Below are 19737 nucleotides of genomic sequence, written 5' to 3'. Positions count from 1 at the left end.
AGAATTAAATAGCCACACAATGTTTTTTATACACGTTTATAAATTCTCAGAATTACAGACACAATTTATAATGTACACGAATTTACTTGAAAAACAAACACAACACACTTTAAGGCACTTAGATGATGTTTCTTCGAAAAGCGTCTCTGATCAACTCACTCACGACTGCAACCTCTGCCACTATTTATAACACTGCATTACCATCTAGAAAGCTCTTTAACTGTCAAAGTTCGAATATTCTAGATCATACGCCATCTGTGGTGTACTTTCTACAATGTTCTCTAACTGATTATTCGAACTCGAATACAGCGTTGCCAACTTACAATCAAATCAACTGAAAGCTTTTATTTAACAATGCCCACAGATATGTTACAGTTTTACAGCACTGTTACTTTAAAAGTAGCATTATGCTACTTTTAAATCAGCCGTTAAAATCGTTATATTTGAATTCAAGCACAATGTCGTAACAATATTATTGAAATCTTTAGGTATGTCAAGAAATCGTTTCGAAAAATACATTTCTTGTTTACACGATAGTATTACAAATATTTTATTTGTTTGTTGATTGATATTTTTCTGCTAACTTTTTTATTTTAAATTTTCTTTACATTTTTGTTTACCAGGGCACACTTAGAAAAGTGACTGCGATGAAACAGCTGATTATTTTTTTTATTAAGTTTGAATTGTCAATTCACTTGTGGTTGTTGTGGCGAAAAATACAACAAACCCAAAAGCTAAAACAACAACAGGCAACTTTGACAGTTCACCTACTTTTTAACAAAAACAAAGTACCTGTTTTTGTATTGTTGTAGTGATGCAGTCACCTTTCTAAGTGTGCCCTGCCCGATACATATGAAAATAAAAAGTTTTTGAATTGTTTTAAACAAATTTTCAATACCGACCGTAAATCAAAAAAATCATTTGTATTTTTTGAAAATCTAATACAAATTTTGTTTAGACGATGAAATTGTATTATGATACTTGAGTTTTTGACAAATATTAATACTCAGTATTGCCGTCTATAAATACCATTACTAATTTTTCTGGACTCCTATTACCACCAGCATGAATACATTTGAATTCGTATTTCAATAAAAAAATTTAATAATAAATTCTCCGCTATCCTTTGTCCACAATCTTATTTAATGTATTTTCATTGTATTCTTTCACAATACAAATATATACCTCAAAAAATAAAACTGATAGTGTATGGTGCCCTTAAACGACCATCAAGAAAAAAAAAGCCTAGAATTAAAAATTTGTTTAGCATCTAAAAATAAATTTGGCTGGTTTTTAGCTATTTTAGTTAAATAAAGTTATCATCACTATTTGTATTATGAGATACCCTGTGAATCAAGAAGAATTTATATACAAGGTGGTGTCAGTCAAATAGCTGATTACTTGTTCGGTTCTAGTGTCTGTCAAAGCCTGTTTTTATATTTTATTATATTCATATTCTAAGCTTATTAACAAAATATTTATTTTTTACATAAATAAGTTAAGTCAGCACTATTCAATTACCGACTCTTGTTTAAGTTTAATACACATTTTATTTTAATTTTTCATTTCTGTTTTTGACATTTGGTAAGACCAATTGTTGAATTTGTTGAACTGCTACCACCTTATTTGAATTCACATTGGAATTAAGCTTATTGGAAATATTCGCATTAAAATTTGAAAATAATCTTATTCCAAGAAAATTACAAAAACATTAACGTTAAATAACGGCATCCTTATTTGTTCTAAATGTAAAAGTTGAAGAAACCTAATACGAATTTCAGTTTTTCGCGACCTTCATTTTGTAATTTACTAAAAATACAAATTTTAAGTTAATTTTGTAAAACATTACTTTCTGATAAGACAACAATCGTATTCATTAAAAAATTAATCATTTGTAATAAAAAATCTTATTGTGTTTATCTAAATATCTGTCTAGAACAATTTTTCGTACAAAAAATTGCTTGGTAAGTCTAATTTATTAAATTAAAAATAAAGTATTTTGTTTGTTCAATGACGTTTATTATATTAATTTAGCTAAAAAAATAATACGATAAAATGTCAACTTGTGGAATGTTGGAAAATAGTCTATCCAAGATTGACGAGAGTATAGAAGTTGAAAAACAACAAAAAGAAAATGGCGCAGGCGCCATGTCATCAAAAGATGATCATGTTGTTAATACACCACCAAATGTAAATCGAAAAGTTATTGGAGATGTTTCAAAATTTCTGCCCAAGCAGACGACAATTACTAAGGATGATGTACATATGACTCCACCGCCACCACCACCAACGACTCCAGTTCAACAAAAACATGTTGCAAAACAGCCAGTTGATGCAAATACATTAAATGCTCAACTAGAGTCTGAAATCATTGATGAAACTTCATCCTACGATAAATGGGAGAATACTTCTACAGTTCCACCGCCTCCTCCAATGCCACCAAAACAATTGACGTCTGTCAAGGATACAATAGTTCAAAGAAGTGTTAACTTTAAATCCGACATTAAAAAGGCCAAGCTTGCTTTGAAATCTTCTAACACGAACAATCGGATTCAAAAGAAAAAGGTGAGTTGTTACAAATAAAATTATCTATTCTGCTTAATTAAGTAAATAATTAAAATTATTGGAATAGGACTTATTTTGGAACAAATTAAGATCCCAGTAATACAATTTCATAATTTGTTTACATAAATTTACATTTTATCTAACTCACTGATCTTTAAAATTGTTCACCATTTATAGTAAAATTAATTAATTAAAATATATTACAAAATCCATTTATTCTATAAGTAAACTTAAAATCAATTATAAGGTTTTATTAAATACCCAGATTTTGTGTTTAATCAAAATAATAGCACCATCAAAAGAAATTGAGAAAAATTTAGAATATTCTTGATTCCGTTTTAAAAAACTTAATTTAAATGTATTTATTATAATTTGTGGTATTTACATTGAATTGAGCTAAAATCAAATATTTGGGGGATTCAAACGGTCTGCTATTAGGTCGTACTGTCATAATGTCGCAAAATATTTTTTTAGTTTAAACAAATTCTTGTGATGCAAACAAAAAAAGTGTTATTTTATGACAAACCAATAAACATAGTTCTAAATTATTAATTAGTTTAAAACTTTTTTGTTTGAAACCCAACAAAAATTTATTTAAACTAAAAAAATATTTTATGACAATACGACCTAATAGGAGACCGTTTGAATCCCCCAATTGTTTCATATGTATTTATTAACCATGCAGTGGATGAAACAAAATATTTCCTATGTGGGCTCTAGTTTAAAAAAATTATAATTTCTGAACATATAATGGGGCCGTGTTCAATAAAAATATTTATAGCTTTTACAAAATGACATTAAGGCCCTAATTTTATAAATCACGTCACCAAAGTGATATTCACCCTTATTCTATTTGGCGTCATCGACACCGTCGTCAATATCGAGTAAAAAAATGGTATATGTTACGCCGATATCGATAACAATTGGAAACTTTTGACAGCGTTTTCTACTTTAACACGACTTATAAAAGTATAAAATTCTGTCAAAAGTTTCCAAAAAAAAAATCAAAAATTGTAAGTCTTGAGTTAAAAAATATTTATTTTGATAGATATCCCACTCGCATCCCACTAAGCGACCAAAAGGGTCTTCAAGGATAATATCTAAGCTTTTGTTTGACCTAAAAAAAAAGATTAAAAAAGGGTCCATTTTGAAAAAAAAAGTCAACAAAGTTTTTGATTTTGCAAAAAAAGTCAAAAATTTTATGTTTTGAGTTACAAAATATTTATTTTGATAGATATCCCACTCGCATCCCACTAAGCGACCAAGTAGGTGTTCAAGGAAAATATCTAAACTTTATTTTAAGAAAAAAAAAAAAAAAAAGGACCCATTTTAAAAAAAAAGTCAAAAAAGTTTTTGATTTCGGAAAAAAAATATTAAAAATTTTTTATTTTTTTTTTTAAATATTTTTTTTCGAAAGATCGAAGAAATAGCTGTCTATACTATTTGGGACACATTTTGCTAAGAACAATAGGTAATAAGTTACATGGATAAGAAAAAACCCCTGTTTGACCCAATTGTCAAAATTTTACCCCCTATAACTCAGAGAGTTCTCGACCGATGTTGTTGAAAAATTGTGTCTGAGTTACTATCCAATAGAGCTAACCTTGGTGCAAATTTCATCCCGATCGGAAGACATCGATTTCAAAAGTTGGTTAACTTGACATGAAATGCCCCATATATATAGGCATTTTCTGGGGTCACCAGCGTACGTTCGTACGCTTTTGATGTACAAATAATATAGAAACCAAAACTTTTCCAAGCATTTTATCTTTTGCGATTCGATAGAATTGTGGTAGCTCTATGTTTAGTGCAAAACATGGATTTCATCAAGTTTAAGTTTCCATAATTATAGTTATAAACGAACGTACGCAAAATGGATGTCAACTTTGGCTGGCAGTTGTGAAATGCAAAAATCTGCGAAATGGAACGGAATATTCAAAAGCGATTAATTTATTTTAAAAGTCTCTATCCAGTAGCCCGTTTCTGTATTTCTCTAATCGTAAAATTTTCAGCATGAAACGATTGAATTGCAACAAAACCAGTGTAAAATGAAACAAAAAATGTTTTTTCTCACACAAGTGTTTCTGTATAATTTGAGAATTATTTTTATTTTATTTTTATTGATTTCAATACATAATTATTATTATCTGTAATTTAAATAATTTTTCAGCAATTATTGGAAGGAAGTGAGAAAAAGTGTTTCTGTAACATTAGTAGGTTCGCGTACTTGATAATTTTTATAATTTGTACAAATTATTACTGGAAGTTACGGGATTGCCTTCGTTTACTTTTAAAAACTTGTAACGAGAGAGCAAGAGAGTGTTATAAGTGACAGTTCATAGATAGAGAACAAAAAATGTTCAGTAAAAAATATCAACAAGTTTGCAAAGAAAAGATGTAAAATAACACAAAACAAACGATTTGAATTGATTTATAATAAAATACAACTTATTTTTACAAATTGTCGTTCGCGTACTTTTTTTTTTTGTAATTTTTCAGATTGAGAGTAATTTATTTTTACTCTCTAAAATAAAGTTACTGGATATTTTTTACTGGAAAGTACGCGAACACACCTAATATTATGCGAGAAGTTTCTCACAAGAACTGTCAAAACAAGTCACATTTCAAATTGGTGCCGGTCAAAATAATAGCACCACAGTAAAGCAATTAACATGGGTAAAATTTTTATTTCCATAGTAATTTTAATTAAAGTTTTCTTTAAGAAATAATAACCTTTCAATCAATTATTTGGTATTTTTGAAAAATACCCAGATTTTGTGCAGTAAAAATAATAGCACCATCGTAAGAACTTGTCGAAAAAATATAGAATATTCATGTTTTTGTTTTAAAAAATCGCCATAAAATTATAATTTTAATCTATTTATATCGAAATGAATAAAATTAAAAACAAAAAAATTAATTTTACTTTTCTATTTTTTTTAGTAACAAGAAAAGTGGTACATGTGAGCTCTAGTTTTAAAAATTATGATTTCTGAACATACAAATTAGTTTAATTCAGAATAAAACTATTTATAGATATTTAGAAATGGTTTTAAAAAACATTGCGTTGAAATAAAAATATAAATTTTAGGTTGCGCAACCGCTTATCGCTTTTAATCATAACACTCTTGGCCCACCGTTTCGAAAATCAGGCATTTAAGTTCTGCACAAAAGTGACGACTAGTGTTGCAGTTATTCGCTGACCATTGCAATAAAAAAATTTAAATTATTTAAATCCTAGAAAAGGTTCACCAATAACAATATAACATTCTCTATTGAAGTTAAAATTTCCGAAGTCGCATTACCATTTTTCAACATTCAAGTACCAAAACACTTTTTGGTCAAATAATTAAACAAATTATATTGTTTGATATCAGATTCTATAGAAAGTCCTCCGAATCCAATTTCAACCAAAATTTAAGATAATAATTCATCTTATCTTAAAACACACAGATTTTAAAATCATAGTTTTATTGTGGTTTTTCTATTATAACATTTGAAGAATATAATAGGAATTATATATCGAATGATAAACTGATATAAATTTGGGTTTCAAGCTAAAAGGTCAATGTCGTGGGACAGGAAAGTCACAAAAAGGGTAAAAGGAAACCAAAAATATTTAAGAATTTATTTTGGGGAATGAAAAAATATATTTGGCATACAAGTTCGATACAGAATTTTTAAAATTTTGGAATCTTTATGGGTAGGAGGTGTTCGAAAAACAATATTTTATTTTTAATAATAACGTGTTAAGAACGTTACAAACCATAATAATTGTTACTAAATTAAATTTTGTCCTGGTTAATTTTTGTTTATTTTAATCGATTTCTATCTTGGTGCTATTTTTTTGACTGATTAATTTCTTAGGTATTTATATATTATGAAGTTTTTTTTAAAAATTAGCGTCTAACTTTCAAAATTATATATTATATTATATAGTAACACTTATAACAAGAATAGACTATTTTATTTAATATTAAATAATGAAATTTTAACAATATGTATTTATGTTATTTTTATTTTTATTGAATAGGCCGTTAGAGCTGTGCTTAATTTAAAGTCCTCATCACAGAAAATCGAATGCATCATTCTGATACCTGGAATCAACTTGTGTAGATTTTTATTTTGGTCATTTTCCGGTTCGATATACACTCAGGTCTCGTTTTATGCGGATTTTTTTTTTGTGGATTCAAATTTATGCGGTTTTTAAATTAACGACTTTTTGGGAATTTTAACAGATTTTAAAATTTTAGATGTTTTTTTTTTTTAAATTCTAGTTATGAAAATGATATTTTACAATCTGATGATATGATTATATCATCCAGTGATGAAAGTGATGCATTAAACACATTGAAGACAGCAGGCTTCACGACTTCACGAACACAAATGCTGCTGGCTGAAGTTGCAGCCGTGCGGCAGCCGGTGAATTCTTTTAAAGACGACAGCTTCAAAGTAAACAGCTGATTTATAATTCAGTGATGTCACTTTAATTTTTTACTTTAATAAAAAATAACCGTACAAAATTCCAAAGTAATTAAACGTTAAACAATTATTTTGAGTAAATATATATATGTGGTAATAATTTATGTACCTGTTATTAATTCATTTCAATATGGTTATCAGAAACTTCTCTTAATTAAGTAAAAAAAAATATATTTTTTTAAGCACTAATTTGATTTACATTTTTTATTATATTAGCAACACTATTTCTGTTTTGAAGTTGACAAAAATAGAAATTAGCCTAATTGGGCAGCAGCAGCAAACGAAGTCGTGTCGTCGTGAAGTTGTGCTGTCGTCAAAAGAATCGTCTTCATATAAACGTGTGTATTCTATTTTTGACAGATTGAAGTCGGAAGCCTGCTGTCTTCAATGTGTTTAATGCATGACGTTGAACCAATTTCTAAACTATGGCAAATCACCAATCCTCAAACAAGCTCCACGTTTGTATAGGACTATGTCTTATTTAAATACGTGCAAAGTTATTTTACTATCGCACGGTAAATAATGTCACAGTAGGGTATTTTCTAAAAATGCTCTGTTTTGGAACACATTTTCCCCATTTTAGGAATTTTGGTATTTGAAAATAAAAGGTGTCAAAAATTATAATGCCATTGATTTAAGGATATTTCGTCCCCTTAATAAAACAATAGTGTATTTTTTGTTGTCATTTCGAAATAATTGAGTTTAAAATTTTTGTGTTAGTAGACATCTAGAACAAAAGTAATATTTCAATTGATCTTTTGACCCACTTTGTGGAAGTAGAATTTCACCAAATTTTGACCACATATAGAATCAGTTATGTAGATTCTTATTATGCAATAATGGCGTATATGCTTATACACTATTGTTTTATTGAGGGGACGATTTGAATCTACACTATTTTCAAATTTTGTTATAATATGATAAACCGTTAAAATTTTACATAAATTCAAATTTTATATTTTTGTTCATGAACAAACCCTATATTATAATTTTTTAGTTTCTAAGCTAAATGAAGTCCGAAAAATTCTTAAAATTAAAAACCTTGCTCACTTTTGAAAAATTTTAAGATTTTTTTATACATTCCATGCAAAATGTGTTTTGGAAAAAACGTAAAAAATACGGCCATTTTTTCTGTTCCAACTTGGATGCGTGTAACTTTTTATAGGGTCGAGATAACTGTTAGCAAGTTGTTTTTATTGTTTTCGAAATTTTATCGCAAATATAGTTGATATTTCGAACCTCCGTAGGCCCGCCATATTTAAAAACCCAAAAAAAGATCGAGCAGAATTAAAAAAAGTAAATAAATAAATGTAAATATCTCTTGAACTGAAAGAGATAACTTACATATGTATGCATGTTTTTTGTAGATCTCCTTAAGGACTATTTATATTGTAAATTTCTGATCATTCGGATCATACTTGGATTTTTGGAGATATTTTTAAAAAATTTTAGACCCGAGATGGCGTGTAATTTTGCTAATTAAGCATAAAGTTCTTTATTTACTACTTTTGTATCTTTGTATTTTCGTAGAATATTTTATTCCTTAAATGTCATTTTTAAAATGATTTTTTTTGATTATCTCGAAATAAGGGTTGACCCCTAAATAGAGGAGATAGAGGGTTAAGATCTTCCACGAAAATGATCCCCATAAAATTCCACAATATAACTCTGACAATAAGAATTGTCTCAGATATTATCTTACAACATTTTTTTTTCAGTTAGTATAATGTATAATGTATAATATAATAATAAAAAATTAAACTTTGACCCACTTTAAAAAAAATTCAGACCAGCTGGTCTATAAGTTTATTCTACAAAAATTATCTACTCAACATGCCCTTTCAGAATTATAAGATCGCTATTCTGTTCCAAAAATGCTGTTGGACAGTGTAATTAAAACCATAAAGAAATATACATAAATATAATGTTTTTAGACTAAAACTCTTACATTAATTTTTGAATTCTGGAATTTAAATTGTTTTTATTTAATTATATAAATCTGTTGCTGAGTGGACCAATTTTAAGCATCAAAGTAGTGTAAACATTTTTGAACTCATTCACGCCGAGTTAAAACTACTCAAAAATATAGTTTTTATAAATAAAATCATTTTACTAAAAAGTATTTTTTAAATGTGTGTTTTTAAATTTAAATTAGCTTGTTTTATATCACAATGGTTTTGTTTGTTAATTCCAGGTTGAAGTAATAGTGGATGTAAGCGAAAAACAGCATGATATACAATCGTTAGCATTGATGGAAATACCGAAAAAGTCTAAATTTGATGAGATTTTAAAATTAACAGAACGAACTTGGAAAATTCAGAAATTACTAGAGAAACAATCGATGATTAAACCATCGGTCATTTCTGTAGCGATACCACTACCACCACCAACATCAACATTGGTTTCTATGGACATTTTATTGACCATGAATGGCGGAGAAGAAAACATTGCAGTTGCCGAGAAAAATAGCAATGAAATATCGAAGAAGGCGATCGCATGCAATCAAATGCCGACAACATGTCTTCATCATCATGATAATAATCATCACAATGAAGAAGAGGTGTTGTCACTGCAGATTCTATCTGCTCGCTCTTCTACACCTTATACTCAGCCAATGTCCTGTACAGCCGCAAGTTGTGATTTGGAAAACGTTTCTGAACATGTGAGCCCAGTTAAAGATGATGGCGGTAATATTTGCAAGCACAATGTTAGAGAAATTCGTCAGAATCTAAAAGCAAAAAAGATTGCAGTTACTGCATCTAAATCCGTCCCATCTGTACCAATTACTAATGGTTGTGGTAAAATTGTTTCTAAAACTAAATCCGCTATGCATACAATTAACGTCGATTCAGTTATACACTACACACGACCTAATCTTCACATGATTCGTAACGAAATGTCTAATTCAAAATTAAAACAACATCTTTCACCTTTTGTGCCACCGAACATTGTTAATTGTGATGTAATCGAATTGGAAGCACGTCTCAAACGATTTAACATCTGGAAATTGCCTTCTGATGCTGATTCCGCCTTATACGGCACACGTAATAATAACAACAACACCCATAATAACAGTAACGTTGGTCATAACAACAATATTAATAATAATGGTAATAACTTGAAATCTCGATGCAATGACATGATGCCGTCTTTTGTAAAACGTAAATTTATGGATGAATCAATTATTAGAAGCCAACCGCCACAGCCACTTGATTTTAAGGCAAGTTATTGTTATTTGAAAAAGTCTCCATACATATTTATATTAGCTTATTGTTATGTGTATTAGGATCCTGCAATCATAACGAATCAACGCCGTATTGGCAGTGGTCGCCTATCACATAATAAATGGTCTGGTAACTACCAACCACAGTATGACAATCAACATTACCATCCAAAATTATCGGAATGTAGCCAATTTAACAAGCAACTGAACGGCGATAATAACGTAACAGGTAAATAAAATTTAATTTGAATTTCGTCAAACTAATAAGTTATTATATATATATTATATATATTATTGCATCTGCAAAAGAGTAAATGATAAAGAGGTAGGATGAAAAGAGGATGGGAAGTATCAAGTAGAATAGTCAGAAGAAGAGGAGAAAGTTCCAGTCACTTGACAGTGACTGGAACTTTCTGCATACATCATCTGCATAGGCAACAGTCTTACAACTTTTGATATCAGTTTTCTGAGCAGACAATGGCCAAATTTCACGGAATTGGTTAAAAGACGTCTCCCCTTATGGCCATTCTGGAGATCTTGGTCGTTCCTATTTTAGAACGGATGATCCTATTACAAAGTTCAAGTTCTCGTTTTGGTTAATTGTGTTTTATATCTAAGGTCATCTTCTCTTAACAATTTATATTTCTAGGAGTAATTGCACTTTTACCGCAAACAAATAACAATTAACGGTAAAAATTTGATTTGCTTTTAATGATATTTTAAGATAACGTCACGCCACACAGTGGGGGATCTGAAAAAAAAGTGGAAATAAATCTGTAACTTCTAAACGAATAGAGGATGTGTCGATAAGTTTAAGTTTTGAATTTGGGCTTAAACAACCAAGGGGGGGCCGAGCCACAATGCCCCAAAGTGGGGCACCTCGGGTATATCAAAAATTAAAAATGATGCCAAATTTTTGTTTGCGATCCGATTTGAAAGATTTTTATACATATGGAATGTACTAGACGAGATCTACAAAAAACATTGCCTTAGCCATATATTATCTCTTATTATTACGAGTTATTTGCATTTGAAAAGTAAAATTTTATTTTTTTTGCCTACCTTGGTCTGCCATTTTGCTAATAACGGATCCAATTCTTTCCCGATTTTCTTGAAGTATCTTTTTTTGAATTAACAACAAATTAATATTATAATCTTAAGAAAGAATTGTTAAAAAATATCTACTGAGTCAAAAGTTATGTGCATTCAAACTTAAAAAAAATAAAAAAGTCGTTTTTTCGCCATTTTTTTTTTTCGAAAAAAGTACCTACATTAATTTTAAATTATACAGAAAATGAGAAAAAAATAAATAATGTGTTTATATTTTTCTGAAAGATAACATTTCGGGAAATATTATAAAAGCAAAATAATATCAAAATTCGTATTATTGCGTGGTCCAGAGCCTTCCGAAGTAGACATATTTTTTTATGTAAATTTCAACTTTAGACAACATATTCTAAAATCGCATAGCTGCTTTCAAAAAATTAAGAACAGTTTTGTATGTCCCAATCTGTTCTTCAATATCATGCAAAGGGATTTCATAGCCCCGAGCTTGGTACCTTCAATAGATCCAAAAACCAAAAAAATCCCAATTTTGGGATTTTTGAAAAGTTTTTTGGGAATTGTGGGATTCTCAATAACAAATCTAAATCCAAATTTTCACTTTTGCATTCCGACAAAAAATGTCTATATAATTGTAAAATTTGATTAAAAAATATTCATAAACCAAAAAGTTATAGCAGTTTAAAAATTTAAATTTTCAACAAAAAATAAAAAAAAATTTATCTTTTTTTTTGCAAAAACTCTTCTATGAAGTTTTTAATTTTCAATATATTTAAACATTTTTGAAAAGAAGATGCAATTTCCAAAATATTGATGTATAATATGTCTACCTTATTTTGTCCACGTGTCACAGTAATGAACGAATGATTAACATGTTTAGTGAAATTTCATCACCAAGTTATTTTCTTCCATAACAACTTCAATGTTAGGTACTTACATATATAATACATAAGTACAAACATTAAGCGATTGCAACTCTTTTTTAACAATGAATCCCAGGTATAATATGAAATACCTGGGATATCCCTAAAACATATTTCATACATAATACTAATTTTTTACTACAGGTAATAGAACAGGTAGATTTCATAGCATACATTTCATGTGAAATATTTGATAAATAAACAAAAAACTAAAGAAACAAGTAATGTTTTTTTGGGAAATATTTTTTATTTTTAAATTTATAATTAGCTTAATTTAGTAAAATAATCAGAAACAGAGCAATACATATCTAAAAGATAAAGCAAATCTTTAAAGTCATGACTATTTTCAAACGTCAAACTTCTGTAGCAAATCCAACGTTTCCTCATAGATGATAAGACTGGATCTGATGATAAAATTAGATTATTCAAAATGTCTTCATTTTGAGATTGTCGAGAACAATTTCTGGAGCTGAACTGCTGAACATACTTGAAGTCCCTATTTCTCGATTCTTGGGGTTCTTCTGTAAGTTCTCCAAAGGGCAAAATATTATGTTCAATTATGATTTTTCCATGACATAATACTTTATGTACTGTTGGTGTCATTTCTTTCCAAGGGTACAACGATAATAGAAGTTTTGAAATTTCTGTGGAATACTCGCCAAATTTTGTTGCATTCACTTTGTGCTTACTATTTATTGCCATTAAAATAATATTGACTTTTTCAGTAATTCCATATTAATTCCCGTTATATCTGAGGTTGTTTCAAAATCTTTGAAAATCGTCTAGCTGTGTTTCCATCATTTGTGCTTCCATATCCTACGAGTGGTTTATCTATGTTTAATCCAATCTGCTTTTTGAATTCTTCTTTTCTCCGTGGCTCTCATTTCCATCAGTTCTTCATTTTTATTTACTGTTTTATTGATATTTTTTGGTATGCTTCTATATTTTAAATCATATGCCAGATGTAGAAAATGTTCAAGAAATCTTATACGGGCATGTAGAGGAGATATTCCGAATTTGAGCACTTCCTCGTTAATTGTTCTTTCATTGGATATATTCGAAAATTCCGATTTTTTTTCACCACATATGGAACAGTTCCAAGTAGATGATGTTCCTGTTTCTTTTGTATATTCGAGTTGAATTAATCCATATATCCTCAAAACTAGTTGATGGAGGATCACTGGCAGCATACTTCCGAATTCTTAATGGATCCAATGATGACATAAATACACTTTTATACTCTGATGATGTTTGACTCGATGTAGTTTGCTTATATTTCGAAAGTGATGATAAGCCATCACATCCCCACTTACAGATTAGTTGCAGATCATAAGTATTTATTTTGTTTAGCTGTTCTGTAGAAAAGTCGCAAGCAATCCTTAATGCTGTATTTTCGAGTAGAGTGGAGAGTCCAATTCTAGCTTTCCGATCAGTAACTTCAATAGGTGATGGTATAATACTCTTTTTCTTTTCCTGAATTGAGCCATAAAGTTATATTGTCATTTCCTTTCTTAAAGTTATATAATTATCACGGCTTACTCCCAGCTGCAACATAAGCGCAATAGCCTCTTCTTCGGTAAAAGCAGTATTAGATGATGGTGTAGGTATGCTCTTAACAATTCGTTTTAATCGTCTAGGCGATGCATTCGGAAGAATATCAGCGATTTTAACAGCTTCCAAAGGCTGTTTTTCAACATAGCCTTAAATGTATCCGAAACTTCCTCAGTAGACAGGGTTGATAGTGAATCCGATAACCGTTTTTTCTTGGATTTTGGGCACAATTCCATGTATTCCTTACGGGGAGCACCAAAGGCAGACGTGGACACATAAAATTCTATATTTTCATCCAACCAATCACAATATTTGGATTCAAATTTCGTAGCAGAAAATTTTACGGTTTTCCATTTTATGTCAAAGGATTTAACAAACTTTTCGATTTTACATAATTCCGTTTTATCCACTTTATTATTATGCGTACTTTCGACAAATTTCAATACGAGGTTGACTTTATCTTGAAATTGATCAGTTTTATGTTTAAGTAAAATGGAGGACAAAGTTTTTTTTAAGGTGATCGTCATCTTTAGCTAATTATAACTAATGTCAATTGTGGATTGAGTATGATTATGTATTAATTATTCTTCATGAGTTTCATATAATAGGTTACCTGTAGTCAACGTTTATATAGGTGAAGGTATATTTGGAAATTTACCTGTTCTATTACCTGTAGTAAAAAAATAGTATTATGTATGAAATATGTTTTAGGGATATCCCAGGTATTTCATATTATACCTGGGATTCATTGTTAAAAAAGAGTTGCAATCGCTTAATGTTTGTACTTATGTATTATATATGTAAGTACCTAACATTGAAGTTGTTATGGAAGAAAATAACTTGGTGATGAAATTTCACTAGACATGTTAATCATTCGTTCATTACTGTGACACGTGGACAAAATAAGGTAGACATATTATACATCAATATTTTGGAAATTGCATCTTCTTTTCAAAAATGTTTAAATATATTGAAAATTAAAAACTTCATAGAAGAGTTTTTGCAAAAAAAAAGATAATTTTTTTTTTTATTTTTTTTGTTGAAAATTTAAATTTTTAAACTGCTATATCTTATTGGTTTATGAATATTTTTTAATTAAATTTTACAATTATATACCCATTTTTTGTCGGAATGCAAAAGTGAAAATTTGGATTTAGATTTGTTATTGAGAATCCCACAATTCCCAAAAAACTTTTCAAAAATCCCAAAATTGGGATTTTTTTGATTATTGAAGGTACCAAGCTCGGGGCCATGAAATCCCTTTGCATGATATTGAAGAACAGATTGGGACATACAAAACTGGTCTTAATTTTTTTAAAGCAGCTATGCGATTTTAGAATATGTTGTCTAAAGTTGAAATTTACATAAAATATATCGTCCCCCCTTGGTTGTTTAAGCCCAAATTCAAAACTTAAACTTATCGACACCTCCTCTATAGCTATGGGAAATTTTATTAAAATCGGGCTATTCGTTTAGAAGTTACAGATTTATTTCCACTTTTTTGTTCAGATCCCCCACTGTGCGTCAGTCAAACAAACATTTATTCTCATATTTATGCTGATGATCGCAAGTGAGTGAAATGTGGTATTTTAACAATGCACAGTGGGGCAGAATCGAAATTTTTTGGAAATAAATCTGGCATTTCTAAACGGCTGGTCCGATCGGGATAAAATTTGAGTTGAGTGTAGCCAAGGAGTATTCGAGTTTAAGTTATTAAAATGGGCCCTACAAATAATCCAGGGGCGGCTCTATGGGGGCTCAAAGTAGGGTATCTTAGGTTAGGTTTAGAAGGGTGTACACTAAGTGTACTTCCACCCAGAGACCTTGATGTCCATTGTGATTCCCTTCGATAGAGATAGAAAAAGATAAAGATAATAGCATTAGAATAAGCAAAAAAAAAAAAAAAAAAAAAAAAAGAAGTCCAAAATTCCGTCTGATAAAAAGAAGAAGAAAGAAAGGAAAGATTAGTCTTTTCACGGATTTGGACCTGCCGTAGAACGTCCCTTAAATAGCCACCCTATTCCCTTAATGAAACCTAGTATGTTGCTTAGTTTGCAGCCAGCAACATTACCAAGTTCATCCAGAAATCTATTTCCTAGCCATTTAAGTCTATAACCCTGTAGCATAGGGCAGTTGCACATAATGTGCTCTACTGTCTCTATCTCCTCTGCATCCCCACATACTCTACAGAAGTCCTGTGTGTCAGTATCCCACTTTCCCTTAAAGGCTCCAATTGAGCAGTGACCGGTTATCACTCCTACTAGAATCCTGAGATTGTACCTATCCAACTCTAACAGTGTCCCAGTCGCGTTCGCATTCAGTCTTGGCCATAAGGCCCTGGACACTTTGCAATCTGTTCTACTGCACCAGGATCGATTCGTGCAGTCCCGGAATCTTTCGTAGATTACCCTGTAGTAGTGACAAATGGGTGGTCTAACAGCCCGTTCCCTAGTGTCATGGTCCAAATCGGAACCATGTCTAGCAAGTTCATCTGCTACCTCGTTACCCTGTATATCACAGTGCCCTGGCACCCAACACAATCTCACTGAGTAATGTGCCAATAGCTCCTCCAGAGCTCTCCTACAGTCCTCTACTAGGTTGGAGTGTATTAAATGACATTCCAAGGCCTTCAGTGCTGCCTGACTGTCTACATATATTGTCACTGCAGACCCCCTATTTATGTGTGTCCCTATCAACTCTGTGGCTTTCCAGATCGCGAAGATCTCTGCCTGGAAGACGCTACACTCGTTAGGGAGTCTATATGAGCGCTTGATGTCTTGGTCGACCAAATATTCCCCGGCCCCCGTACCAGAATCCATTTTGGAACCGTCTGTGAAAACTGCGCACCCATCAAACAGTTGATCGGATCCAGCCCACTTATCCCTAGTGGGGAATTCTACTGGGGGTGAAGCACCAAAGCTGAAGGTTGCGACCTTATAGTCAGAGATTCCAGATGGAGTAATGCCCTGACTAACAAGACCTGCTTCATACAGTATCATAGTGTGTCCCATCCGCAAGGATTTCACTAAGGAAGACTCAGATAGTCTGAGTAAGTTCCTTGCTGCCACACTTTCAACATATATCTCAATGGGTAGTAGGTTCAGGATTATATCCAACGCCGCCTGCGGGGTGCTGCCTAGGGCACCTGTGATATCCAGACATGCACATCTTTGAGCCTTGTTGAGTATAGCCCTGTAGCTACGTTTCCTCATTGCCTCCCACCACACTGTGCAGCCATAAGTAATAATAGGTCTAACAACAGAAGTGTAGATCCAATTAACCATACTCGGTCGCAAGCCCCAGTTTTTGCCAATTGAGTTCCTACATGTATAGTAGGCATTAAGGCCCCTTTTCAATCTTTCCTGCGTATTTATTTTCCATGACAGTTTATTGTCAAGGAAGGTTCCTAAATACTTGGCTCCCCCTGATAAACTCAGCTCGACGCCGTCTAGTTTCGGCAATTTGAAGTTCTCTACCTTATACTTCCTAGTAAATTCACTAGAAAGTCGTCGACCCCAAGTTCTACTAACGAGTTCCTAATTGCCTCTGTCCTGATGTTGTTAAAGGCACCTTCTATATCAAGAAACGCAGCTAAAGTATATTCCCTATGCTTCAGACTGTGCTCTATACAACCGACCACTTCATGAAGCGCACTCTCAACGGATTTACCCTTGAGGTAGGCATGTTGAGCGTTGCTAATGAGATGGGTATCTATATTGCTCCTTAGATGTAGATCTATCAGTCGTTCTAATGTCTTCAAAAGAAAAGACGATAGGCTAATAGGTCTAAAATCCTTTGGTTTCGAGTGGCTGGCCTTACCGGCCTTTGGTATGAAAACAACCTTGACCTCTCTCCACCCACGCGGCAGATACCTTCTACTGAGACAGGCCTTGAAGATATCCGCCAAAAGGAATAATGCCGTATCCGGGATATTACACAGCATCGCCGGAAATACTCCATCCGGACCCGGTGATTTATACGGGTCGAAAGATTTTACCGCCCAGGCTAGTTTTTCCCTAGTGACTATTCCCTCAATTTGTCTAGAGTCATGACTAGTTCCCTCAGGCATGTTAGCCCCCTGATCGTCAGCCCTAGTGCCTATACTTTCACAACCAGGAAAGTGTGTTTCCATAAGCAGGGAGAGTGTTTCCGAGCTAGATTCCGTCCATGAGTTATCAGCTCTTTGAATATACCCTATGACCTTTGGGTCTTTGGATAAAATTCTCCGAAATCTTGACATCTCATTGACGCTATCAACGGATTCACAATAATTCCTCCATGAAGTCCGCTTCGCTCTTTTCAGATCTCCCTTGTATTTATTGAAGCACACCTTGTAGTTGTTCCAGTCTCCTTGTAATCCAGTGAGCTTTGCCCTATTAAAAGATTTCCTAACCGTCGACCTTTGAACTTGAAGTTCCTTAGTCCACCATTTTGGCTGTTTACGCCTACCGGGAAATTTCATTGGGCATGATGACTCATAGCTCTCATTTAATAAACGGGTGAAATTGTTCACCGTTATTTCCAAATTGGGTGGTATCAGTTCACATAAATTAAACTGTTCAAACCCAGTACGTACCTTATCATAAAAGGTTCCCCAATTTGTCCGCCTAGGATCCCTAAATGGTACCCTTAAGGACGAGTTAAAATTCAAAGTGAAGGTGATCCTACTATGATCCGAAAAGGAACAGTCCGTGGATACCCTCCAATCTCTAACGAAATTATCATCTTGGTTCGTCAAGGTCATGTCTATAACCGCCTGCCTATCTTTGTTCCTAAACGTGGGCATATTGCCCTTGTTACAGATAACTAGATTATTGACAGTTATGAAATCATAGACGCACTCACCTCTTTTATTGATATCAGCACTGCCCCATTGGCTGTGATGAGCATTTGCATCACATCCCATAACCAGGATAGCACCTCTCCTTTTTGTATACGCCGTTAGCTCCTGCACCTCATTGCCTGGTGGATCCACTGCATCATACGGCATGTACACCGAAGCCAAAGTCAGCGTCCGCTCACCCCTGGTTTCCCTATTCACAACAGTGATGTCACCGCCCCTAAAAGAATGAGAAATTATTAGTTTGAGTTCTCTCCTTGCCAGGATACACGTTCTTACCTTGTCCTCAGTGGACGGGATAAATAACGTGTATCCCGCTATCCCTAACCCGCAAACCTTATTTTGGTTAATCCAAGGTTCTTGATTCAGGGCCACATCGGTCTGGGATTTGGTGAGAAAGTTTGCTAATTCTGTTGAGGCCGCTTCACAATGATGCAGGTTTATCTGCACCACCAGCAGCCTCTTTGGTAGTGTCATGTTTCGAATACCGAAACCTGACAGTGCCAAAACCAAAATTGACAACCCCTTTCACCTTGTCCAAAATCTCGAGGGATTTACGATCCACTGCGAACCGGAAATCCCTCCCGTTGTTCTCCTTACACACCATGGAGGCTACCGCCTTCCATTGGTCTATAGGGAGATCAACATTCTGTTTTTTCAACAGTGCCAATATGGTTTCCACCGGTCTTACGGGTGGAGGAATCCATACTGTCACTATTGACCTTAATGGTAATTCTGAAGCGCGTATCACTTCAAGTTTTAAGGCTGGATTAAGGTCGCCAAGTTTCCCAACTACGGTCCTTAAGAATTCAAATGAATTTTTATTTCCGCAGTTTATGACCTTGACTCCCTTAGCCCAGTCAGCACCTTTAAAAGATACGTCTTCAGAGCTACCACTATGGAAAGCCATCTCATCCAAGAGTCTAGCCTCAAGCAGCTGCCATTGATCGGTACTGATCTTCCCATCCGGATCATTCCGATCAATAATCGCTGCCTGAAGATATACGTCCTGACTCAGGGACTTCTTTAGCTTCTTTGTTGACGAGGAAGGCTGGTCGTCCCCAGATCTAGCCCTCTTAATGGTCTCCTTT

General features: G+C 32.6%; 1 protein-coding gene across 1 annotated transcript in view; it reads left to right on the top strand.

The window, feature by feature from the left end:
* The first annotated feature begins 1737 nt into the window (after positions 1-1737).
* cup overlaps positions 1738-19737 on the top strand; it is a 64633-nt gene continuing 46633 nt past the window's right edge. Inside the window, exons 1-4 of the mRNA XM_065499496.1 lie at positions 1738-1964; positions 2035-2565; positions 9242-10267; positions 10334-10499. Of these exons, the coding sequence (XP_065355568.1) occupies positions 2056-2565; positions 9242-10267; positions 10334-10499 (1702 nt within the window). The 5' untranslated portion in view covers positions 1738-1964; positions 2035-2055. The remainder of the gene's footprint in view (positions 1965-2034; positions 2566-9241; positions 10268-10333; positions 10500-19737) is intronic.

This window comes from Calliphora vicina, chromosome 2 (assembly GCF_958450345.1).
Source record: "Calliphora vicina chromosome 2, idCalVici1.1, whole genome shotgun sequence".
NCBI lineage: Eukaryota > Metazoa > Arthropoda > Insecta > Diptera > Calliphoridae > Calliphora > Calliphora vicina.
Note: the sequence above shows the minus strand (reverse complement) of the source record. Positions and strands in the feature narration are given on the sequence as shown.